Consider the following 27,016-nt stretch of genomic DNA (forward strand, 5'->3'; position numbering starts at 1 on the left):
CTCGAGGAGTGACTGCAGGCAAGGTATTTAACCTCTCTAAGTCTCTGCTTCTTCATCTACAAAATGAAAATAACAATGGTCCCCACCTTTTGGGATTGTGGCAGGATTGGGAAGGTACCCACAGGCCCAGCACAGTGCTGGATACCTTAGAAAGTGCTATCTTCTTTATTACCAGCATTTGACAAAATAGGATGGTGGATTTGGAGGAGAGAAGACTTACATACTTATGATGCATTGAAAACCAGATGTGAGAAGATGAAACGAAAAGCCATAGTTTGAATGGACGTAGTTTCACAGACAGTCTCAATGCTCCCAACCTCAGGGTTAGGTTTCTAAAAATCTCCACACCTGCGAAGAGTCCATCCACAGTGCTTAGATGCTTGAGTTTTTGAGACTTTATTTCAGACCTGTGGTTCTGAGCACAGTCGCTGGAACCATGTGCTATGTCTTGAACAGCAAGGTACTCAGCGTCCCTGCAGCGTGGTGATTAATGTCAACGGCTCGGCACAGTGCCAGGCACGCAGTAAGTGCTCAGTGAGTGGACGCTAGTTGTTATTGCTGCTATAATTATTATTCGTTGTCTAACTCCAAGGCCTCAAGCAGTTCCTAAAACTCTGTTCGTGCACCTGTGTCAGTGCTGGGTGCATTTTTCATAGTGGCTCTTTGCAGGTGCATTTTCTTCCTTCACTTCTTCCCGCCACCCACCTCTAATATTCTGAGCTTTTCATCTGCAATCCCCTCACAGCCTGGGTCACCATGATTCTTTAGAAGGGAGGAAGTCTGACCACCCAGCCAAGGAAGTACACAAAGAGAACAGCCCAAAACAAACTGAAAGAATTATTCCCCCAAAACTTGAAGGCAAGAAGGTGGAAACTACAAATAACATCTGTTTATAATTGCTGGTTGTTTTTCCGCAGAAGCCCGGGGATGAGGGAGAGGGCCTGCGACCCCATTGCTCCTCACAGAGCAGGCTGCCAGGAATGCCTCCTGACCTGAGAAAGGAGGCCCTGCTCCAAATAGGGTGTCGGATAAGTCCCGCCGTAGATGAACTTCAGAGTACTCAGGGCACACACAACGCCTCCACCACGTCTGTCCTGACCCTTTGGAGGAACGCTGTTTACCCCACTGACCTGGCTCCCAGTAAGGCACGTTCCTGAAGCTATATGGCCACAGATCTGCTCTGCTGCTGGACCAGCAAGCACTCTGGAGGCCACCTGGATGGAACATGTTTGCTTATGTACGGAACGATTTTGTAGGCAATCAGTGCCAACGTGAAGTTTAAGGCTTTTGGGCAGGCTGCTTTCAGCATGACTGTTGGGTCTTTCTTTAGTCTGCTCTGAGTCTATACAATCCTCACTCTCTGCAATCAACATAAAGAGCCCGTTGCTACCATTCTGTAATGATACCAGCGTACGAAGTAGGTAAGAGGAGTCCAGAATTTATATCAATTTTTTTTTACTTCTTTAGAGGCAGCACATCTGGCACTTGGATGTGAAGGTAATCCCAGCAGGGCCAAGACTTGCTAAATTGTCCTATGCTGGCCGGGCTGGTCAAGCTCTCATGCCTCAGTTTGTTCATCTCATCAATGGGAACCAAGATCATGCTTCTGTGCCTCTCAGGGCTGACTGAAAGGGGCAGAAAGCGACTGGTAACCATCGAGGAGAAACCAGAGCACATCATCCCAGGGCCCAGGTGTGCTGGCAGTGTCCTTTCACGTGGCAGGGCGAACAGATCCCTCCAGGACAGGCATTCACTAATCCTGCCTCCCGGAAGATCCAATTGTGAAAGCAAATCATAATCTCCCCATCTGTCCAAAAAATGGGAACCTGCTGAGAACAGAGGTATACTGGGCACCAGGGAGTCAATCACTGTATCAGAAAAGTCCTTTTTGTTTTTCCAGGGACTTAAGCTCTCAACCATTTTTCTGTTCCCCTTTGCTGGCATCCAGCCTCCATAACAAAACTTGGAAGACATAAAATTTGTCTGAAAAATGTGCCATGCAGAAGTCCAAGTAGAGGACAGTTTGGGAGTAGGTGGCAGGTGTGATGGGTGCCATTTTTGGATTTTATTCACTCAGAGCTTCAGGTTACAGAGCTCAGAGCTTCTCCTGGCTCCAGAGGCAAACTTCTCACTACTGTGCAAAAAGCACTGTGGTGTGGAAATGATGGGCCTGCACTAATGTCCAAACAGGAAGGGGCTGCTGCCACACCAGGGTGGAGGAGATTCTGAATATCGCATGCAGTGGCCAGTCAGCCGAAACTGCTTCCTGCTCAAGCCTCTGCGCTTCTACGCTCTGGAAGGCAGCGCTCTGAAGTACCCTGGCTGCCTGCACTTGGTGCAAAGGCCGCCCCAGCCCGCTCCCACAACACATATTAAAGCACTTGCCTCTCCCATCACAGAGATACCCCTTCCATACTGGTGGGGGTTTGTTCAGGGTGGAGGCAGCAAATGTTCCAGAATGTTGGGTGCTCTTGGCCAGAGGCTCATAAGACCATGAAGAAATATGTCTAGAAAGCACGTGAGCTTCTGTAAGGAAGGGGACCAGCTAGCAGGAAGTCTCCAAGCAGCATGGGAATAGTGTGAGTCAGACCTTGAAGGACCTTTATTTATCCCACAGGCACAAGCAGGCTTCTTGTTTTGTGCATGGAGCTGCTGGCTGTTGCAGTGACTGGCAGGGCCCTCACAGCATGGAGGAAGCGCGACACCAGGGATGAGCTGTGAGAGCCACGTGGGTGAGACCCCCAGAAGAGAAGTCAGTACCCCAGCACTTAACCCAGCAGCCTGCCCTGAGGCTTGTACTCAATCCTCTATCTGCCTGGACCTCAGTTTCCCAGTGTGTACAACCCCCAAATAATAATACTTTCTCACCCGCCTACCACGCTCAAAGGGATGACACATAGATAAATCACTTTGAACTTTTAGATGAAAGGTGCTCTATAAACCTGAGGTCTCATCAACTGTAATTGTTACGGTAATTATTTTAATGATAATAATGATGATAATGGGAGAAGGGGGAGGGGTGGGGACAAAACCTCCTACCCTGAGACAAAGAAAAGCTCTTCCATTAACACCTGCACCGTGATTCCTTCCGCTCTCAGCTCTCTACCATCTCTTTCAAGCTGCCAGTTCCTGGGCTGAAATATTATTTACTCCTTTCCTTTCCAATAAGACAATTATTTGTTCCCCATTCTTGCTCTCGCTTACTCTCGGTGTGTCTAGCTTGGCCCTGACAGTTCAGCCATGGACTGTTTACATGTCGTGCTCACCCTCCCAGACTCTGGTTCAGCTCCATTGACACTAAAGGCAGCAGAATTCTCTGGGCTTGAGGAATCAATTACTTCCGCTGACACTCCATGACTAGCCCTCGTGTCTTTGGACTCCAGATGGAGAGTGAGGGTGGAGGGGGGGATGGCAGGGAATTGGAAGAGGATGGTGATGGGGGCTGGAAGGGACCTGGGAGTAGGAAGATGACAGGGAGGCAGACTATTGACTCAGAGTCAGGCCTCCAGCTTGTATTTAAAGACACAGAAAGATATCTCTCTCCTTGACTGCCCTGCTGGCATCCGGAGGTGACTATGTGGCAGGAAGAGGCAAAGAAAAGGAATAAAAAGAGAAAAGGGAAAGAAAAGCCTTGTCAGGGATATCTAAAGAAACCAGAGAGGCCCCACATATTTAAGCACTGGGACCACCGATGACAGCTCTAGGCAGATTGACACAGGGATATGAAGGCAGCTTTGGGCTAGTTGGCTTCAAGTCCCAGCCCTACCACTACCATCTGTGTTATCTCTCACGGCTTCAGTAAGCCCATCTGTTGAATGGGCATAATGGTAGAGTGCTAGATAGACAGACAGACAGACAGACAGACAGACAGAGATATGTATATCTATATATATACAGAGAGAGAGCTGTTGTGGGAGTTAAACATGACAGTTCTTAGCGAACGTCCTGATTGTTGGTGAGAGCTTAATAAATGTTTGCTTATTGTCTACTTCTAATGGACAGTGCCTCCACACCACCTACACACATAAAGTTGAGTTCCTAATAGGGCAAGGCAGAAAAATATATAGAGACTGCCAAGGTGTTTGGCTATAAAGCCAGGAAAAAAGGAATAAAAAGATCATGTGGATTTTCCTTCATTATGTGGAGTTTATGATGCCCGCCCAAACCTGAGCCCAACTCATATTTATTTTTTTCTCCTTTAAAAAAATTTTTTTTTTATTTTGATCAAGCTAACATTTTTCAGGGATTTTTCTTCTAGGAAACTTATGATGCCCGCCCAAACCTGAGCCCAACTCATATTTATTTTTTTCTCCTTTAAAAAAAATTTTTTTTTTATTTTGATCAAGCTAACATTTTTCAGGGATTTTTCTTCTAGGAAAAAATCTTTGATTATGTAAATTAAATACAACCATCTACTCTGCAATCAACTGAGATGAGTTGTGCGGCACGAGGTCCCTAATGAAGGACGATTATGGAAGCGCTTTTCTAGAGGGAAAGACAAGGGCAGCTAATATATATATATATTTTCTAGGATGATTTATCCAGGCAGAAGTAGAAGAATGGAATTAAATTATCTCTTGAGTTTCTCATAATCCAAAGGTTTAAATCCCCTTGCCATTACAAAGGACAACACAAAGAGAATTTTTTTTTTCTATAGGACTCATGACTACAGGAAAATACACAAATCCTTTTTTAGAAAAATCTAATTTCTTTACTTGGTGTATTTTCCTTCTCTTTCTTTATCCTCTCTACACCTGGAGCTCCCACTGAATTTCTGAAGACAGACTCCCAGCCGGTGTAATTAGATAGGAGAATTACACGGAGTTACATGGGGAGAGATGCTGGCCCTCTGGGATCTCTGGGTTCAGAGAAGGTGCCAGGTTGAGAGGCAGAACAAGTGGGATTGTGTATGATAAAATCTCAAGTGATTTTCTCAATCAGAGATAAAACGCATTGTCAAGAAGGATATCCACAGTGAAGCTTGCATTGAGAGAGCTATGATTGCAACATCGCATACTTAAAAACAAACTGCCAAAAATAACCGTTTTGTCTCAACTGCTCTTTAACCTTGGTAAGAGGAGAACAATCTGTGGGTTGTTTTTTTTCCCACTGCTTGGGAGGCTGAAGTTGCTGGGTGGAGTGCTTGGTCAAGGTTGGCATGCACGGGGTCAGCTGCCAGCGAGTTAGCAGGACTGTTCTCATTATTGCACCACGTACCTGGAGGTGGATCTGTTTCTGTCATTAGGAAGGTTGTTGCAACACAGAAAAGTATGACTGCTCACTGGTTCCTTGGGGGAATCACAATATTTCTGTGGTTGGGCAGGCGGTAAATCTGTAGTAATGTCATGAGTAATCAACCCGCGGGTCTCTCCTGAGCGAGCACAAGACACCCTCTTGAACCACAGAGAACTCTCATTCGGCTTTGTTGGCTTTTCAGAGATTTCAGCAGATACCAGCTGAAGCCACGCCTCCCACTGGGCAATTTGGCCTCCTGCCCTGTATTCATAGGACGGAGACCTGGATTTAGAGAAAGTCCTGTGTAGGAGTGAATTGACGAAAGTTTAATCCAAAGTGTTACCTGGACTTTCCCAGGCCAAACTCCTCTTTCGGGCATTACACTGGGGGGTCCCTGGATATAGGATATGAGACTATGGAGCCCCTACTATGGCCAGGGAGGTGGGAGCAGCAGAGAGTCCCCATAATCTCAGTCTTTCCTGCTTCCTGACCACAGCCCCTCTCCTAAGGAGATGGTGGAAGTCACCCAGCCAGGAAATCAAATTAAATGCATTGCTTAGTTACCAGGACAGCTCTTCTCACTCTACCCTCACAATACTCACAGGGAAGGAAACTAGGTTCGGGCATGTCCGATTACTGTGGTTCCCAGAGGCATCAAACCCTCCCTACTTCTTGTCTTTGAGCATGTCCCCTCTGCCAGGACCCCCAGCCGAACACACCCTCCCTTTGCCTGGCTAACTTCTTCAGGATCAGTGCAGGCATCACCTTCTCCAGGGAGCCTCCTCCTGTTCTCCCCAGCCTAGACCGGATGTGGGAGCTGTAGGCTCACATAACAGGCCGATATCTTGTCCCCAGCCAGAATGCACAATCAGGGGAAGACAGAAAACCTAAGAGTAACGAGCTCAGATTGAAAAACAGGGTATCTGGCTTCAAATCCCTTCTCTGCCACTTATAAGAGTGGGACCATGGGCCAGTTGCTTAACTTCTTTGAGCCCAAATTTCTTCATCTGTAAAATGGAAAGAGAAACAGCAGCTTTGTGGGGGTTTTTTGGGGGGAAGGGAATTAAATGAGACAATGGGTATAAAATGCTTAGCAAAGTGCCAGGCTCAGGGGTGATGTTCCAGATGTGGTGACTTTATGGTCAATAACCATCATTTTCCTCACCTTGTCCCCCCAAATCTAAGCTCCATGAGGGCACGGGATGTTTTTCACTCATCACTGTATTCCCAATGCTGCCATTGTGCTTGGTACATAGTAGATTAATACCTATTTCCTGATAAATGAACGGTCTATTGCCATTTTGTTGGTGAGAGACTTACAGCCTGTATCTTACTTACCCTCCTACTGTTTAACCATATCCTCAGATGGATGAATAAGGAAGACAGATCTGTCTGCCTTCCATTGCAGGTTTATGTCACACTGACCTATTTGCTGGCATTTCCAATGTAAAAATATCACTAAAGCAATCACCTGCACACACCTCCTTAGCACCTTTCAGGACTAGGTGCTGTAGGACTACAGAAATGCAATATGTGATCTATGCCCTTGGAGAATTTACATGCTTAGAACACAAGATGATCACACACGAACAAGAAGCAAGCAACTTGGGTCATATCAAATGCTCTGGGAGTTCAGAGTAGAGGCCGATAATGGAGAACTGGACAGAGCAAGGAGACTGAGGGAAAGAGGAGGGAGTGTGCCCTGGACTCTGCAGAGCGAAGCAGGGGGCGGGGGGGAAGGACAGAGAGTCTGAGGACTGGGAACCAGGGGGCTCATGCAGACGTAAGATTGTATTTGGTGCTTTAACTGGAGAGGAGGGTGTTTACTGAGCACAGGAAAACACTGTGGGTTGGCTGGGTGGGGAGAGGCCAGTTCACTGAGGTCTGGTCTGTCCCCTCTGTTTACTGTGGTCAATTTAGCAAGCTGGGAAACTGCTACCTTTCTAAGATATTCCCCTACTTTGGGAGAAATAGACACATCTTCTCAGATTTAGAGGGCCCCTCTGGCTATAAATAAACAGAAGAGCACCTTATTTATCTAGGACACTTAGAGGCCAAATATCCCAAACCTTAAATATCCATTATCTGGGGGATGGGAAATTCAGAAGAAAAGATCAGGAGCAGCTAAATTAGTGCTGAGAACTCCACTCATGTGCTGTTGCTCTTACACTCTGTCACTTGGGGATCTCACCCCAGTCCTTCCTCTGTGGTGAGCTCGCCTGACTGAAGCAAACTAGAAATGCTGGCCCTGGGATTGCATGGGCTTGAAGCAAAGCTTAGACCCCAGAACCAAATTTCCCAATAGAGAGCAAGACCTCTGAAGCAAAATTGATACACACGATAAAAATAAAAACAAGGCAGGAGAAGAGGCCACTTCTCTGGCAGGCATACTCATAACAGGAAGTGACAGCGAGAGTACTCACAGAAAATAGTTTCAAACTTTCCCATGTCAAAGGACAAAGCTCCTAACGCGGTTGCTAATTTACTGTGCATCAATGATATATGATAAATGGGATATTACACTGAACATAAGACATCCAAATCATTAGTGTAGATGTCCTTGTGAGGGTGTTAGCCTAAGAAATGTTCTTTCAAGTTTTCCTACTGGCTCTTGCACTTTCTGAAACATGTTTTTCAAGATATCTACCTGAAAATGACCAGTTCTTAAAAGGACCCAGCCTCCTGATTTCGGTTTTATTTGGTGGAGCCTCTTGCCTGGGTGAGACTGCCTGCTTGAGGACTCATGAATAAGCTGTGTATCATTTGCAGGTGGGTGTTTTAAAAAATACATTTATTTAAAATTTTAGAGATGGAAAGAATGCTCCACTTAGTGTGTGTGCTTCTCAAACCATAACACTCAGACTGCTGGCTGATGACTCAAGCAAAAGGCCTCTGTCTGCCCAAGTAGCAGTAGCATCCCAGCATCCCCGCTCCACAGGGAAAGAAGCTTCTCTCCGTTCGCCCAGATGGCCCTGAGCCCTCTCATCCCTCGGCCACAGGAATTTGGCAGTGTCACGTGACCTCTGATTTCTGCCCACAGCTGCTGACCAGGCCCCAGATCAGCCTGTGGTTGCTCAGGGTTTGGATCCCTGTGAGAGGCTGAAGGGGGGAGTCGAGGAAGCTCACCAGAGATGGTGGCCCTGGGTTGCACTGACTTAGAGAAAGCTGAGGCTTGTGAGTGAAATTTTCCAAGTAGACAGCAAACTCAAATGGAATAAAATTAACAGGCGGCAGTTAGGGGGAAAGGTCTGTCTGGGGTTTACTCAACAACGGCTTCAACCTTTGGGATGTACATTTCAAGGTACAGAGATCCAAGGGTTTAGAGGCCACAGCCCAGGATAATCCTTTCCTATCAGAGCCCCGTTTCCAGGTCATGGGGCAATCTTTGCAGTTAATCCTGCACAGAGAAAGAAGAGAAAACCTGAGGGCAGGAATGCTGCTGGCTGCCCCTTCCCCACAGCTGGGCTGGCTGTTTTTACTGACTTTCTTACTCATTTCCCCTTTTTAGTAGGGTGTTGCTGCTGCACTGTCATCACAAGGACATTTTAGGCAGTTTGCTTTTGGGAAGCATCCCCCTTATGGGTCTTGAGAGCCAAATCCAATTTGAAACATGCACCGAAAATGAAAGGAAAAAAGAGGCTAATTCCCTGTTATAGTAAGTGCTTTCCAAACCCAGGAGTTCCCTTGGAATGAAAACGAAGTATGCAAGAGAGAGTAAGAGGGAAGGAGAGCAGGAGCAAGAAAGAACTTCCAGGACTTCAATTAGATTAATTGTCTCCTTTACAAGAAATTGAAATAAGGCAGTGGGGAGGGGGAAGCCCAATGATTCTGAATGCAAATGGCCAGGGGCAAATGTCAAAAATACCTTGAACACTGAGAGGCTGAGAGAACCAAATGTGTCTTTCTAAATACAAAAATTAATAAGAGAGAGAGAAATAGGGGAGGAAGAGAGAGAATTAAAGACAGGGGTAAATAGATAAGACTTAATCCCAACAGAGCCTTTCTGACAACATGGCATTGGGGAAAACAGACCCCAGAAAGATTTTTTTTCTGACCTTTTTGACCTTTTAAGTTCAAGCCAGAAGCATGGGATAGGGAAGCGAGGAGCAAAACAGGAAGCTACTTAGTGAGGATGATAAGCCAGGAGATCCCCTGTCACTGGCCTGCTTCCGCTCTCCAACTCCAGCAAGGGGCAGTGTCTTTGTCACTTCTGCTGTCAGAGGCTCCAGCCACCTGAGTTCTCCCCATCCCTGGGGCTGAGTCTTGTGAGGGGAAGGCGTACCATGCAGCCCAAAGCAGGGCAGGAGCATGTTTTTCTGGCCTTTTGGACTTCCCAACATGTTTTAAGCCACACTCACTACCTCCCAAGTTTTTCCTTCCCAAAATCATGTCTTCTCCCTCTGCCACCACAAATATATATAAGATGACCTCGTGGCAATTTCCCTGGGAGATTTGCTGGCATAAGCATAATGGAATTTGGCCCTCAGTTGAGAGAGGTGTGCAGTCAAATTTGTCTGAGCTCAGACCCAACCTCTCTGTATATTATGCTTCAGTTTGTGCCAAACTTCTGCAGCCCAGCCCAAGGAACCAGGGCCCAGAATGCCTCATACAGAAGCTCTTCTAACAGAAACTCTTGGTAAAGTTCACTGTTAGGGAATGGGAAGCCTTGAGATGCTGAGCAAATGTATCCGGGGTGTGCATTTAACTTAGACAAAGAGGAACTGATGAGTTGCCCTGTGTCACTCATTGAGTCAAGAGTGGATCTGGGGTTAGAAACTCCATCTTATGACTCTTGGTCACATGAGGCATCCATCTGGGTAACCCTTCAGTATCCGACAAAGACTACCTCTTGTTCAGAGAAAACCATCACATAGGTGCAAAGTAGTCCCAGGAGGATAATAATGGCATCAGTTCACTGAGCCCCACAGTCTAGTGCTAGTTAAAGAGGGGCCTTATTTCCTCCACGAGGAAGCACTGGCCTGAACCTAGGCCTACTCAGAAACGAAGGCCAGAAGTTTCACCTCCGCCCTTGTACCTGTCCTGCCAGCTGGCTCTGTTATTGATTTTTCAGTACTTACAATGCCTTGGTCACAAGGAATGCTCAGACTATTTACTAATCATACGGGAGCACTGAACACCTATCAGGGTACACTGTGGGCACTTATTTGGAGCAGAATATAATCACTGGCACATTCTCTTCTGCACAGAAAACTCTCACTTTTGTTTCAATGAGGAAAGACTTTAGGTTTGAGCTCACTAGACTGTAAAAAGCACATTCGCATTCTTGACTTTATAACGCTGCCCGCTTCCCCACCTTAACTTACAGAAACCTCAATGTTATGTGTCATTTCTAAAGCACTCACAAATGTCTAAATGTCCACTTAGTATCTCCTAAGCCACACAGTTCCAAGGCAGCAGAACCACCTTGGATGTTACGTTGTAAGACCAGCCAAGTCACTTCAGTTGACTGACTTAATCTCTCTGTACTTCGGTTTTCTCATCTGCAAAATGGAGACTATAATGACACCAACCTGCCAGGGCCATTGTGAGAACTGAATAGATTAATACTTGTAAAACCACTAGAGCAGTGTTTGCTAAATAAATCCATAACACCAGCTTCGAGACTATACCCTGTGCAGCTCAGATATCAAGAATCAATACGAAGCTAAGACCTACCCGTACAGACTTAAGAGTTTTTAGTCTCTATATAAGGAAACCAGCTGCCACTTCATAAAATAACACACTGATCCTCCACGGCTGGATGCAGAGGAAATCTCCACTTGGGGATTCAGCTACTATTTTATTAAGGAAGCTGGTGGGATTCCTACATGTGGCGGCAGTGGAAATGGGGAGCTCTCCATGGGGAAGGTAAATCCCAAAGTCAAGAGGTGAGGTTTTGTAGACCACCCTGCCTCCACATGGAAATTTTCCTCCACTGCCAGCTTTTGAAGATAAGGTGCATTCTTCACACTCTTCACTTGAGAAGGCTCTTTCCTCCATACTATGGGATCAACCAGGATTTTATTTCCCTCGAAAGAGAATGACATCTTGAGGTCTGGTGCCAGGATCCACCACTGGTTAGCAGGAGTTCCTGGTGTGAGGGGTGCTGCCATTGGGTGACAGTGACAAGAGCATGGGGAGGGGGTGGGGGGCTGTGAGCATGTGTCAGGGGGAGTGTGAGTCTATGGATAGGGTACCCCAGGGGAACAGGATAATGCTTACTTGCAGTCATGCTTCTCGATTTCGAAGTGAGGGTTGAAGTTGAGGACAATCTTCTGGTTGGGTTCAGGGGCGTAAACAATCCACTCGCAGTTCTGGTGGGAGGGGTAATCCTGGGGGTAACCGGGAGAGGTGATGTAGCCAGCATCTTTGGAATTCAAACGACCTCCACAGGGTGGGTCTGAAAGAGAAAGCAACAATCCAGAGAACTTTTTTTCGTCTTTGTTACAGCTTTCTTTTTTTCCCCCCTCTCCCTGCTTCTCTTCCCTACCAGTGGCTGATTAAAACTATTTTACAGACCTTTTATGGCAGTCCAGAAGACTAACCTACTTACTCATTCAGTGGAAGAGATTATTTCAGCTCATCTCTCCTCCTACTCAACCGTCTACACACACACACACACACAAATGAAAGTATTCCAGAACATGGTCATAAATATTTCCAATTACATGGTCTAAGATTAAAAAAACAAGAAGGCTGCAAACTTAACATGCCTCTCTGCCTTTTCCTGGCCCATCTTCCTCTGTTCGTTCAAATCTCCCATCTCTATCTTTATCTCATAAATCCTTCATTTTATTTGCTGTCTCCCAGCCCAGCCCAGGCAGCCAGCAGTCAAGGCTCCAGCAACTGACAATAGTGGTTTTGTGGTGCCGACCCACAAATGAGTCTGGTAACAATTACACGTGGTGCAGAGGAAGCACTTTCAGCTTTGGGCCAGAACAGGCCCTCGAGGGTGATTTTAGCTTTTTTTTTTTTTCTTTTTAAAGAAAAAGCAAAACCCCCAAACATTTAATTCCACATACACCAGCACTTTCAGCTTTGGGCCAGAACAGGCCCTCGAGGGTGATTTTAGCTTTTTTTTTTTTCTTTTTAAAGAAAAAGCAAAACCCCCAAACATTTAATTCCACATACACCACAAATTTGATTTATTATTTCATTACACATGGAGTAGAAAAATCTGTACTGGAGAATCCACTGGCTCTGACCTCAGAATTTCAACAAATGTACTTTGTGCTGAATGGACTCCTGTGCTTTTTCCATGCATTCTGTCCACTGTCCCTCCTGCCTGGTCACCACCACCAGAGTGTGCTGCTGCTTTGTACAGCCGTATCCAGCTGTTTGGAAGGTGGCTGCAGGGGAGTAGCTGGCTCCCCCTGCCCAACAGTGCCTGGCTGGAGGTAAACAGCTTTATGTGGGCCAGGAGGGAAGGAGGTGACCTTCAAAGGCAGGAAAGGTGGGTGATGACATTTGAAGAATCTCATCTATTTGGGAGCAAATTTCTGCAGTCCCTAGCAGGGGTTCTTAAGAAATGGGGGGCTTTACTTAATACCACAGTAGAACAGAAGATGGAAAGGCACAAGAGACTTGGAAATATTCAGAAGCCTCTTGGAGACCTTCCTGAGACGTGTGCATCTCTTAGCATCAATCACGATTTAATATTGCCATCTGCATGGAGCAGCATGGGCCTGTGAATTATGTATTACGGCTCAGCAGCCACCCTCCAGGATGGGGTCTTTCTTCTGTGTTCACTCTTTGAGGGAACAGGTCATGCATTTTTTAACTCTACAGGTGCACTTTACTATTCCCCGTGTCTGTTGGCATTACTGTCTTCCAGACCTCTGCTTTAGATTACCAGCCTGACAGGCTTTAAATGCATAAAAGATGGGCACAGTGCACAATGGCAGTTGGGACACAAATCTACACAAGTAGCATTTTCGGCATTGAGCCTCCAGGAGCTCAAACTGTGTCATGTTGAACTGCCCAGAATCTAATGGATTCAGGTCCACTTCCTACTGGGTGGAAAACAAAAGCAGACCATTTCCTTAGGCCAGCAGCCACCACCTCATCCTCTACTTAATGACCTGCACCCTCCCCAGTCCAGGAGGACAATGTGCCCATCCTTCTACCCAGACACAGATGAGGTCAGCAATGAGGCCCAGTGTCCATTACTCTGCAGCCAATGCTCACGGGCTTTCCAGGTGACCACACCACTCACCTAGGCTGGGAAAGTTGTGGCCCACTGGTCCTGGCTCCTGCCTGTGACATGGGGCTGAGAGTGGCTCTCTGAGGGGGCCAAGGTATGGGGACTTAGATCACCAGCTGCTCCTACCAAACCAGCAGAAGAGGGAATTTTCTACTGAGTCCATCTCCTCTACCAGCTATTTTGCAGAAAACTACAGCTTTGTCACCAACTCACCCAAACCACACTTTTTGCCTTAGAACTCATCACAGGAAATCTGAGCTGAGCTCCTGTTTAGTAACTGTTAAGGTTTCCACATCATCCACCCTCTCTTCCTGCTCTCCCCACCCCTTGCCTGCTTCTCTCCAATTACTCTTGAAAGAGGAACTTCTTCCCTCAATTCCCCACACTCCAGATTTAAGCTTTTAGTAATTAGACCAGGCACACAGATCAGCAGTAAAGACAGGAAACTTCTTCATAGGAAGGTTTCATTTCTCATCCACACTAGGAGTGATTATTTCCCCACTACAAAAAAAAAAATTTAAACCACATATATTCCATAGCTGATAGTCTGCACTTTCTGCTGTTAAAATTTTATTTAACCAAAAGAAAAAGGAGTAGCCCATTTCTTTTTCCTGTCCTTTCTTTATCTAAAGAAAATCACGGCACTTATTAAAATATCCAAGAACTCATTAAAACATCTTCGGTTGTGTGTGCTTAACCTTTTCAGTACCCAAACATTCAGAAACTCACATTTTTGTTTGGATTGCATTCACACTCAGAAACACACATAGATGGTGAACATACATCAATTACCTATACATATCAGTAATTCACACTTCAGTCCTGTACACACGTTCACACCTTCTCATAAAATATCACACATCATTTGCACAGACGTATATCCACAAAGATAAATACTAGAATTTCTGTCTCTATTTATCTTGGAGAGAACCAAATTCCTAAAATACATCAGTAAAAATTGTAAAGAAAACACACTTAATCCTTCTCCACCTCCTCTTGGTAATTGATCTTTCATTTCCAGAGTTGGGGACCCTTCATTTGTCAAATACAAACATGCCCCAGTAGAAATTAGCCAGAATTTCTTCTGAAGAGCTATACCATCCATTACTTTGTAGGCCTTTATTGTGTTCCAAAACGAACTCCATAAATGCTTTCTGTCCTGTTTCACAGGAGTCGAGCCAAGCCACGCCAAAGGAGAGTTGAACTCAAGGGCAAACCCCTTAAGGCCAATCTCCATATTCAGGGGGGAAATTGACCCTGTTGAAGTTTGAGCTACTGAGCCTGTTTGGTGAGTTGACAAGGGACTTCATTCTCCAACTATTTCTTGAATACCTTTCACCTGGGGCAAATGTGTTTCCCAACTAGAAGTAGCAAAACCCAGGCCTAAACTGTTCAGAGCAGTTTTCTCCTCCATCTGGGAGGGAAGCCTGAGGGATGATGAGTCAGGTCAGGTCAGATAAAGACCTCAGAGGCACAGCGATGAAAGAGTGTAGGTGACACCTCTGATGGAATTCGAAATAAAAAGAATACACAGTTCTAAAGTCGCAAAGATTTTCCCCTCGTAATAACTACTTAGGTGATTTTAATGACTACTTAGATGATTTGATTTCAAATACAAAATATCAGACTGTTTTAAAATTTTTGTCACACTTTTTACCCCCCTCAGATGTCCTCTCCTTGCTGGTAGCTGAAGCATCACCTGATGCTGCCTAGGGGTACCACGGCCCTGGATAAGGTAAAAGGATTTTGTACCCTTTCACTTAGGAACTTATCCTCCTACAGAACCCAATTCAAGACAAATCACTGGTTCTTTGGTAATAGTTGAGTTTTAGGAAGTATTAAGGGGTAAAAGAAGATCTTTTTAAAATCTAGCCTGCCTTCTAGGAAAATTCAATTGGTCTTGTTTTAAAAAAACACTGCCTGGCTTGAACTTGACAATAACATTGCTAAAAACCAAAAGCCTGACTGTAGCGAGGACTTTCAAATGATCGGAATTACAGTGGCTTACTTCACAACAGCCAGAGTTTGGTGACAGCAGGCAATGGGTGCAATCTCGAGGTAAAAGAACAATCGGATCCCTTGGTTTGGTTGACCTGAAGGAAAAAGTCCTTTGCAAAAAACAGAGAAACTCGGTGGCTGGATGGATGTGGGATTAGAGTCAGGTTGTTGTCAAAGGTGAGCCTGAGGCAATGGGACGGGGTTACCAGGAAAGGGAGGGTTTGATATTAGCAAAGGAGGGGAGGTAGCGCCTGGTTCTTAACTCAGTGTGACCTTCCTGGGTCTCAGCTTCCAACACTGTAATTCAATGAGTGGATTGAATTAGGTGTGCATAAAAAAATTTTTTTAAGTGGTACTTTTTATTTATGTTTTTTGGCTTGAACAAAACTCTACTCTGAACCCCAATGTACTGAGCAGATAAAAGGGGAGCTGTTCTTGGATGGTGGGAGGGAGGGTAGGAAAAAGTGGTGTAGGGTCCAGTCCTTCTCTCATCTCTGCAGGGGCTGCTCTGCAATTTCATCAAGGCTTCCTAGAACCCACTAAACTAGATCTTAGTCCCCCTGTTACTTTAAAATGACAGGGAAAAAACAAAGAGTAGAAGGATTAGGAGATATCAGTTTCTTACATATAACTGAGAGCACTTGATGGAGAAAAGCAGTCAGTCTCATTTCCCCTGAAAGTAAGACACTTTATTTACTTTATAATTTCTTCTTTATCCGCAGCATAATACCACCCTGTCCCTAGTTCCACAACATTGTTTTCGTTTAATTATTTAGCAAGGCAAAGAAGAAACTCTCCTACCTAAAAAGAGAGAAGGTTGTCACCTTGCCATGTAACTTACTCCACTAGGGCAGGTTCCTGGAAACAGCAATGGACAAGGATTAAGAAGCTTTGTAATCGAGGCTGGCCTCATCACTGACAAGTGGTGTGACCTTCGGTAAGTCAGAAAACAACCCTGAGTTTTCTAAAGGTCTGTCCCAGTTCTAAAATTCAAAGCCTGTGTAATGAGGTGGGAAAAGATCCTATAGCCCATGGATTGAACCAAAAATTCAGAAGATTCTCTACTCCCCTAAACAGTAAGGTGGGAAAAAATCCTATAGCTCATGGATTGAACCAAAATTCAAAAGATTCTCTACTCTCCTAGACAATAAGACATTTATTCAAGGTGTTAACCCCACTTTATGTGCTTGGTAAGCCTGGAACAAAATTCCAGGATTCTTCAGATGAACATGTCTGTCTTGCATTATGGAGAGTTCAAATGTCTCTTTTAATCACATTAGCTCTACTGACGTGAGTTTCTTTTCTTAACTGGGTCTGTGGCTGCATATTTATAAATATTATGGATACACAGTTCTGTGTGTGAGCATGTCAACAACAGAGATGCATGAAAAAAAAAGACCAAAAGGAATTTCTTCAAATCCCTCACCCAAATTATCTAAGTCCTTTGCTCAGGGTTTTAAACAAATTTTGCTCACCAATCCGAGGATAAGCTGCTTTTTAAGAGTTATTTCTGTGAGCTGAGGCTGGATTTTGTTTTATTCAAAGCGACTTCAGCAGGTCACAAGACAGTCTCATAAAATCTGTATCTTGGCTTAAGCTGGGAAGAAATGAGCCAATCCATCAGCCCAGGAATGCGACTGTTTGACCACTTCCTAAGGCAACTGGGAAGGGATGCAATCTGTTCAATTTATGGGGCCGGGTGGCAGTGAATGATGCACTCCTGAAGGCACAGCAAATGGAAATCCCTATGAACTTTTGCAGTGATAAAGTTCAAAATCTGAATAAAAGAACTGTCTGGGAGGGAAGAAGAGAGGGAACCAGAGAGCAGGAGAGGAAACCAGCACATAAGCATGGAAAAGAGTGAGGAATGAAGCAAACTCCCTTTTCTAAGACACCTCCAATGAATTCCCCAAGAGGAGAACTGGAATTGAGTCTGGAAATAGGGCCTTTTGAACCGTCTCTACCCCTCAATCTGGATTCTAAAAATGAACCCTCATTTAATCGGTAAAATGTAAGTTTGATGTGATTACCTCCCCCGACCTCGAATCATGCCACCTGTGGTAACCTTGTTATTTGTCATCTTATATCATAAACAAATGCAATTCCAATAGTGCAGCCAATATAATATTATTAGTTTATATTTATGTCCGCTCTTTTCCAGCCCTCATTGCAAATGCAATTTTGATGCCATTGATGAGAGATCTGGGATTACAATTCCTGACCATTTTAACAGACATTTGGGGAAGGAAACAAGAATAATTTTGAGGTCTTTCCAAAAACCAAAGGAGAAAAAAGGTAATATAATACTTTTTTTCATTTATTTTGATTAACCAAAGCTTATGTTGAAATATCAATGGCTCCCCATTGGTTAGCAAATGAAACACAAACCCCTTGGCTTGGCAATTTGGGCCTTGCATTGAGCCCAAACTATTATTTCTAACCTTATTTGCAATTATTTCCTACCGCACTTTGTAAACTGCAGCTTCTGAGTGTTCCCCAAACAAACCCAGCATCTATTTCTCTTCTCCCACCCTCCCCTTTCCCATTTCTAAATCCCATCTATTCTCTCAATCCAGGCTCAGATACCACCTCTGCCCTTCCATGAGTAATCTTTCCCCTCTCTGTATCTCAAAGGCTGAAGATCTTTAGTGTCTTCTAATGTGTGTGAGAGTTTGGGCTGGCCTTATCCATTCTGCTGGACCACCAGCAACTTGCGGGCATGACTCCTTTCTGATCCATCTTTGGCAAACCTGATAGGGTCAGTCCCAGAGACTTTCCCAGAAGTCAGACTCAATGAGATGTGATGAATTAATAACTTAAGAGTTGATGAAAATAACACCAAAAGTATCACTAGATATTGCAAATTCTGAGTCTAATCACAAATTGTTCTGCTTCTCCAGCTCCTAGCCACCTGCAGTTGTTACTAAATGCAAGTGTTTTTTAGTGGTGAATTGAGAGTTTAAATAACTTGTCTGGGATAATAATGCCTAGTCATAGCTCAAAGTAGAGTTAGTGTGAACTATGTCTCCTAGGACAACCTAACCTTAGTAATAACGAAGTTCAAAGGATACTCACATTTTAATTATAATAATAGTAAAATTAACTTACCTGAGGTTTTTTTGTCCCCTCACTCCACGACCCCCCCACCCCCCACCCAGGGCAAGTTCTAAATAATTGCTGTCAGTAGCACCAGGAAGGTGCAAAGTATTACTTCATCACTAAACCATTTGCTGGTATTGGGTTTTCTCTTGGTTGGTTTCAGCTCACCTCTCTCCACTCGACCCCTCCCTAGCCCCCTTTCTCTGGCATTAATATGCCTCTGCGCACACCTGTTTTATTTTTCTTCTTTATTCAAACTGTTATTACCGTTCGGTCCAGTAATTTGCAATTGCCTTTATCTTCTTCGCTGAAAGACTCTCCAGAACCTGATCACTGGTTATCACAGGATCTGTGGAGGCCGGGAGAGGGCACTGGGAACATGTACATTCAGCCCGTCCACTACACCTAAGGCTACCAGGGAGAGCTTGCCTTGCGCTGTTTCCAGCCCCCTCCTTTTTTTTTTTTTCTGGATTAGATCATGACTCTTTTATGGAGATCCAGAGGGAAATGGGATTATTAAGAGTCTTGCTGGGTAAAAGCTATTTTGTCTTTATGACGACTTTTTTGAGTTCAGCTGCTGAAGGGCCTTAATGCCAGAGTAGAAGTTATTACACATTCGGGAGAGTGCCTTAAACATAGTGCTCCCTGCTGAGCACACTTTCAGTGATGAAGGATGGAAGGGGAGGAAAAGGAAAGGAAAGAAGAAAGAGACTTTTAAAAAAAAGTGGAGGCGAGAACACTGAAAATAGAACAAGGAGGAAAAAAATGAAAAGAGGAGTAGTGCTCCCTGCTGAGCACACTTTCAGTGATGAAGGATGGAAGGGGAGGAAAAGGAAAGGAAAGAAGAAAGAGACTTTAAAAAAAAAGTGGAGGCGAGAACACTGAAAATAGAACAAGGAGGAAAAAAATGAAAAGAGGAGACATAAATCTAAGATGAGAATCCAGCAGAGAATACCCATCTCTGAAGAGCAGTGTGATGAGAGATAACCTAGTGCTTATAAGACACGAAGGTTTAGTGGAGGAAGAGCTGAGAAGGAGTAATTATTTACTTATAAAAAAAGAAAAAAAAACCCCTCAAAATAGTAACAAACTTACCACACTGGTTATAGTGTGCTTTCTATGATTATGACATACAGTTAACCCCACTGAAGCTATTTTAAAGATTTAAAATGACTTCAGAATAGGCTTACTATGTGCCCAACGGTATTCTATGTAATCTGACACAGCACAACGGCCCTAGGACATAGGCATTATTATCAAACACATTTGACAGATAAGGCAACTGAGGCACAGAGAGATTAAGTACTCTGATCACACAGAGCACTCGGACCACAGAGCTGGCAAGGGGCTGAGCTAGATTTTAAACCCAGCTGGTCTGTCTCCCATGTTTCAGAAGCTGGGAAGTCCAATGACGGTTCCCCTAACACTTCTCAGCAACAAACTTATTTTTGGTGGCATTTAGGGAAATACAAACATTTTTCCTGGTTGAAAACCCCTTTTTCTCTGCCAGTGTCAGTAATCTGTGTGAACAATGAGAGATGTGTTCAAGGCTGGGGAGTGAGAGGGATGGAAGCACTTAACACCTTCTCCACTCCCTGCACACAGGCACTCAGCTCCTTGTCATCCTAGTCTCTTTCCTGTGTTCTGGAAACCCCAGGGCGTGGGGGTCAGGGGGAGTGGGGAGGTAGGAGGTCGTGGATAGGATGCTCAGGCCTGAAACCATGTATCATAACATGCAACTTTTTTTTTTGTCAACTTCCACTTCTCTCCTTTCTTTTCAACCCCCTTTCCTATCCTAAATGCCACGTTGTTATTGTTCTACTGGATAGAAGCAGCATTTTCAGAAATGGGGGATTTATTTTTATAGCACAGCTGGTCTGCCAAAGGTCACATAATTTGGCAACATTCCCAGTGGTTAAAAATTAATTTCTCCTTATTAATACAACTGAGGTCCCATAGGATTGGAGCTCAACCTTATCTAAACTTGACAGCTTCCTAAACCTTTAGAAGATGCTTTCTCCTGGAGGGCCAGCCATGATACAAGGCCACTGTGTCCTGGAATCCAACACCATTGAATCCTGCTAGCTAATGAAACCTTTAAGCCCTCAGCCATTTCTCATCAAGGCAGATAAAGCTTTGAAAAACTCATAGGATCTCCAGAACAAACTTCTGCAGCATCTACCGGGAATGGGTTAATTTTTTTAAAAAGCTAATAGTTAAGTCTTTACCTGGAAGGAATGGAATGATGACTAACTTCTGGGGATCAAAACACATATCTGCCACTCAAGGAGGCGTGCCTCAAAGATTAATCAGTGGCAGATAATGGCCAAATGATAAAATACCTCAAATATGTTAATGATACTATGATGTCACTTTTCACGTCCTTTTCCCTCAGTTCAAGAAATTGAAAAGGTAGTATTCTTTTGCTCCATCCTTTAAAAAAGGAAAATCTCATCTCTAGTTCTTAGTCTTCCCAAACTAGACCTTTGGGGAATGTATTCTGAAAACTCTTTATCAGTGAACTTGGCTCTTGAATTCTGTCAACTCAGAATTGTCCCACACTTGGGTCACCCAAAGTCACTTCATTCTCTTGATTGCCTTAATGAACAGCTGAGTTAAGATGAAAAACACCAGTGTCCTCAGAATCAGCTAATCCACGGTGTCTCTCCCTATTGACATCCAGACCCATCCCTGACTGTTATTTGTATTTGTGCCTTGTTGCATATGAATTGGCATTCGGACTTGGAGCTTTTTCTATGTCTTGAAGATAGGAGTCCGTCTTTCCCTTGCAGAATGTGGACTCGACTTTCAACAGCAGGGGACCAGAGCCATTTGGTAGGCAGCAGGAGTTCTGTCTGGATAGCCTGGGTTCCAATCATTGCAGCCTTCCTATCTTTCATTTTCCCAGTTGAGTGCCCAGTGGCCTAATGTCTGAGGGCTCCACGGGGTGACATAAAACTCCAAACCCGAGGTGCTGCCTGGGCATTCACAATTCTACCAGGCACATCTTGAACAAGTAGGGACCTGCCCTGGAGCCCTGTGGGGAGCTCTCCTCTTCCCACTGTTTTGCACTGTGTACTCTGTTGGCACCGGCAGCTGCTTCGCTACCTCCAGTGGCTGCTTATTGGGAAAAGTTTACTTGGCACCCGTGTAATGTGGGCATGAGACCAGTCCCCAGAGCCCAGAGCAGGCTGTCTTTGTAGAATCTGGGAGTTTACAGTTTCACTTGCAAATTATTATGCTCGCCCGTGGCCATCCTGCATTTTGGGGAGACAGGCTAAAAGACGCTCTCTTCAAACCCTTTTCCGGCGCCTCGAGCGTCGTTGCTTCTCTTTGAACCCAGACCTGTCTCCCACAGCCAATTTACACCTCTTATCTGATCGTCCAGTCCAGACGGAAGGTTGAATTGACCGAGTCTGCCCGTGTCCATGGCAATGGTGTTAAAACCTAAGCACAGATCAAAGCTCTCCCGGCGAGGGGCGGGGGGGGGGGAGCGGGGGATGGTTATAGGGTCCGGGTTCTTTTGTCCCCAAGCGGTGTGTCGCGAAGGTGAGGACGTTAGGGCTGAAAGTTGCCACCACCTGAAGAAACCCATCCGGGACCTGAATGATTTTCTGAGCAAAACCCCGTCCCCCGCGGATCACGATTAACTCTAGCAAAAGGGAGTTTCAGGCCAGGCGCTGACGGGGAATGGCTAGCGCCAGGGGGCTCTCCTCGCGGTCTGAAACCGAAAGGACGGGAGGCGACGGAGGGAGCCGAGTAGCCAGCACACGCCAGTAACCCAGAGCTGAGACCCCTACCCTTCCAGAAATTCAGCCGGAGCCGCAGAGGCCGCAGCACGGATGGGCAGAATCCCCCAGACTTGGTCTGCAGAGCTGATTGGCCCCCACCCCCCAGACGATTCCCTGAGGGGCCCACTCCACACGGCCCCTTCCCCGCCCGCCCCCGGACCTCGGCTTTCCCGCTGCCCCGCGCCCCGCCGCCGGCCACCTGGGCCCTGGTGGGAGAGACTAGCGGGCAGTCAGCCCGGGCGAAGGGTGGGGCAGCCCTCTAATCCCAGCGCGCCTCGCCCGCATTAACTCGTGTTCATATTAAAAAGAAATCAATCGGTGAAAACGAAGCGTTGGCCGTGAATAGTTCTTCTCATGTGGAAGAGCAAAGAGAGAGGCGGCCGGGGAGCGGCGGCGAGAGCTCGCCGGCGACTGCAGTGGCTTCTCCCGGGGCGAGAGCCGCAGCCGCGACTTAACTTGCCGGCATGGGGCAGCGTCGAGGAAATGCCGCAGGCTTCTCCCTGGGGGTGTCCTTAGTCACGAGGAGGAGGGGACAAGATTGGAGGAGTTGGAGGCGGCCGACTTCTCCGAGGCTTCAGCCTCGCTTCTGCTTTCTCTGGGAATATTTTTTGCCTAATAGAATGTTTATGGATCGCCCAGCTCTGTTTCTGCCGCGTAGCCCAAACAAATCGATGCGGCGTTAGAGACGGCCCGGGGTGGGGGTGGGGGCTGAAGGGAGAGCTGGGGGCCTTCACGTCCCTACCACGTGGACGCCCGTGCAGCCCGCTCTTCACCTGTTCCAGCGCACCGGCGGCGCTCGGCACGCAGCGCTTCTAGAGGCCGTCCAAGGTGCGCGCATTCCTGCGGCTCAAGCTGGCTCCTTCCCGCCGCTCTCCGCCCTCCGCTCCGAAAGCCCAGCCCGGCTTCCCGCCACCCAGCTCGGCCAGCGCTTGGATCCCGGGCCCCGCCGGCCTCGGGCCCCGGCCCCTCATAGCCGATTCAGGGGCCGCGGCGAGCACGCGGCACAGAGCGGAGCGCAGGGGGCAGGAGGGGGCGCTCCGGACAGGGCTAGTCGAGCGACCCCGAGCCCCCGGGCCCCGAAGGGAGTGGGAGGCGGGCAGTCGGCTGAGCTGAAATCTGGCCAAGCGGCGTGGCTAGGAGAGGGGGAGCCTGGTGCGCGGCGCCCACGCGGCCTCCCAGCCGCCCGCCAGCCCAGGGGACTGCGCGCCGCTACCACTGGGTTATTGGCTCAATTTCTCCCCCGCGCGAACCTTCTACCCTCTCCTCCTGACTCCTTCTCGGAATCAGTTTCCGCCGCAGCCGTTGGCGGCTGGACCCGGTCCCCTCCGGGCTGGCGCACACCGGGTGAGTCAGAGGTCTAGCTCGGCCTCACCCTTTGCCACCCGCTGCCAGCTCCCGGGTGCCAGTCGGTTGCTCTGGCTGAAAGCCTGCGCAGCCCGTGGCTGGGGATCGCCTTCTCGGGCAGCTGGAGAATATAACCCCGGGCGGGTCCCAGCTGTGGGTCCCATCCTGAGGTCCCACCCCCGGTCCGAGGCTGCATGCTGCCTCGTAGTGGGTGGCCTGTCCCCGCACTCTGCGTCTCTGGGCTTCTCTGGAAGTGACGCAGCGCGGCTGGGAGTTGGGATGGGAGGGGGCTCTGCAGAGAGCGCGGGCGGCAGGTGGTAGAGTGGGAGTGGGTCCGAGCGGGGGTCGCGCACGCACGTACACACACTCCACGCAGCGCTCAGGGACAGATGTGCGAACATCTGGGGTGGGAGATGGCCCCTGAGTCTTCACGACCCCTCCCGCTCCGCACAGCGCACGGAACCTGAAGTTGTATGCGTGTGCGCGCCGGTGTGTGTGCCAGTGTGCGCGCGCTCACGCGCCGGGGCCTACCGGAGTCCGTGCCTGAATACATAATATACCGTGGGCATCCTCACGGCGCGCGCGCGCACAGACACACACTCACACGGCGAATCACACAGACATACATAATTTAGGCAGCATCTAGGTCTGTGGGAGGTAATTTAATTTCGCTTCAAGCTGGGAATTTAGAATTAAGGCAAGAGGGAATAAGGAGGCCCAGAAAATCTCCCCAAGAGGGACTTGAACGTATCCCTTTCATAGGATTTGCAGCTGCCCTGAAGACCAGTCATGGCAGAGAAGGAGCCGCAAACGTGTTGATATGGGTGGCAATGACATTCCTGAATCTTCCTCCCCCTCAAACACCCAAGCTTAAAGTGGGGTGTGTGTTTGTGCGCGCGCGCGCGCCTATGTGTGTGCGTGTGTGTGTGTGAGTGTGTGTGTGTGTGTGTGTGTGTGTGTGTGTGTGTGTGTGTGTGTGGTCTGGGAGGGGTTGAGAACCAGAGTACCAGATTCAAAGCTTTCCCTTTAGAACCTGCTAGTGATGTGCTGGGGGATGTCCAGGAGGCTGCAGGATTAGCCCTACCACTGCGACCTTCCAAGTGCCTTGGGGTAAGGGCACATTGGGAAGGTTGTTTTCTCCTCTCTTTCCCCTGTTTCCTCCATAGATGGTTTCCCATCCCCAGTCACCTGTGGCAGCAGCCTAGAGTTGTGTTGTCAGATTCCAGACACTTCTCAGAGAGAAGAGAGGCTTACCCTGGAGAGTGGTCCTAGGAAGGAAGGACAAGCCCCACTGGACTCCCTGAAACCAGAGATCCCTTTTCAGGGAACGTACCCCTTGCCACTCCCGGCAAATGCTGGCCCCAGACTGTTCGGGCCTGGCAGTGCTTATCTCTGCAGTCTGTCCACATACCGCTTTTGGCAGTGGTTGAGAACAAATTCCACTCAAAAGTTTCTAACCACTTCGCAAGAGAGACCTTCGAGGGCCATGCAGTTTGTTTTATCTAATAATAATTTTCAAAAGAACATATAATTTACTTTCCCAGAAAACACATGGATGCAGGAAAGAGCAGGGACAACCAACCGCCTTCACTGCCAGCAACACCCAACCCCAAGCCCCTATCTCAGCCGCCAGCCAACTTGCTCCACCAGCCCGAGCCCTATGATTTTGAAGCATATCCACCCATTCTGCAAAGAATCTCATCATCTGAAAACCAAAACTAGACTAGTCTTTCCCAAACCCTTCAATTAACATTGCTCAACGTAGCAAGAGGAGGGAAGGCAAATGATTTATATTTCGCTGGCTAGGTTGAAGAAACTCAAGGGAGATGTGTTCTGCTTCAAGACAGGGAAAAAAAATCCCCCAAAACTGTAATGCAAAGGCTTTGTAGTATTTTTAAACCTTTGATTCAGTCCATATGTGACATATGAACACCGCCAAATTCTGTTTCAAAACACACACACACACACTCCTAGCCGGAGAGAAAAGTTGGTTTTAGCGGCAGTGGTGCTGTAGAGAGGGTCGGCTGGGATCTCTCTTTAAATTATTGAGTATAGAGGGAGCCTCCTTCTGTGCCATTCTGCGTGACCTCCCTGCATTAGCAGTCGCATTTAAAGGGGAAACCATGTTGAAATGAACAGAAAAAAAAACTTTCAGGGGCTTACCTGGTTGGCTTCTCACTTCTTGTCCTGAAAAGGAGAGAGCTAAGAAAACCCAGGTGAGAGGAAGCATATCCATTTTGGAGGAGTCTTTCTCCAGAGCTGGGTTTGTAGGTTTCTTGTATAATTATAAGTCTTTGTGTTTCCTCTCTCTCTTATTTTCTTCCTTACAATGTCTTCTGCAAAGGTTTCTAATGGTCAGTGTGTCCCTCCTGGGTCTTGGCGGCCCGTCTTTACCTTTATTCTTGCTGGAATCCCCACCTCGCCAGGAGGAGGGTAGCTCCTGAAATCAGCAAAGCAGGAGCCAGCCAGGAAGAGGGGACGGGTCTCCTCTCAAAAACAAAACACATCTATGTTCTCTCCAGTTCCTCAAAGTGTCATTTCCTTTATCCTACAACATCACGAATATTTCCCGAAAGCCAAGCGGAAAAAGAACAGTAAGACAAATAAAAGCCGAGACTTGCCTTGGGTATCCCACGGCCCCGAGGCAGCTGTGTGATCTCAGAGGCGCAAACTGACACACGTCCCCCGGCACCCGGGACGGACACGCGGCGCAGGCACCGAACGCCGGACGGCCCGAGTGGGAGGCGGCCGCCCTGCTCTTGTCCTCGCCGGGTTCCCCTAGCGGGAGCCTCCCCCAACGGCTACACCCGCTTGGCCAGCCTCTCGAGGGGAGTCTGAGGAAGGAAGCTGCTGCTGCTGCTGCTGCTGCTGCTGGTGCGGCGGCTGGGATCGCCTGGGAGCGAGCGAGCCCCTCTCCGAGTTGGCGGGCGCCCGCCCTCACCTCCACCTCGCCCGGCGCCTCGCCGAGTGTCTGCGCGTCCGAGGCTGTGCTGGGGCGGGCTGCGGGCGGGTGCGTCGCTCGCCTTCTCTGCCTCCCCTCTGGCTCCCCGCTGCCTTTTCAGGCCGAGCAGCATGTGGATGTCAGAGCCGCGGCACAGCTATCCGATTACGCGCCGGCTCAGGGCCCGCCCCTTCTGTGTTCCTGATTAAAGAGGCAGCCGCGGAGACGCGCGGCGCAGAGCCCAGTGCCGCGGCACCCGGCTCGGGCGGGGCGCGGCGGCTTCCCTGGGGCCGCCGCCGGATCCAAGTGCAGGCAGCTCCTAGCCGCCCCTCTCCCGCTCCGCACCGCCCCCCAGCCTGCCCGGAGCGCCACTGTGGCCGGCCGCCTGGGCGTGACGCCCCCGGG

At 47.6% G+C, this 27,016-nt stretch overlaps 1 protein-coding gene across 1 annotated transcript in view; it reads right to left on the reverse strand.

The window, feature by feature from the left end:
- The window catches only part of NRP2 (neuropilin 2), a 118,775-nt gene extending 92,279 nt beyond the window's left edge, over window positions 1-26,496 (reverse strand). The window contains exons 1-2 of the mRNA XM_008591669.1: window positions 25,834-26,496; window positions 11,458-11,635 (exon numbers count right to left, since the gene is read on the reverse strand). Of these exons, the coding sequence (XP_008589891.1) occupies window positions 11,458-11,635; window positions 25,834-25,906 (251 nt within the window). The 5' untranslated portion in view covers window positions 25,907-26,496. The remainder of the gene's footprint in view (window positions 1-11,457; window positions 11,636-25,833) is intronic.
- Between the last annotated feature and the right edge of the window lie 520 nt (window positions 26,497-27,016).

This window comes from Galeopterus variegatus, unplaced genomic scaffold (genome assembly GCF_000696425.1).
Source record: "Galeopterus variegatus unplaced genomic scaffold, G_variegatus-3.0.2 Scaffold149, whole genome shotgun sequence".
In the NCBI taxonomy this organism is placed as follows: Eukaryota; Metazoa; Chordata; class Mammalia; order Dermoptera; family Cynocephalidae; genus Galeopterus; species Galeopterus variegatus.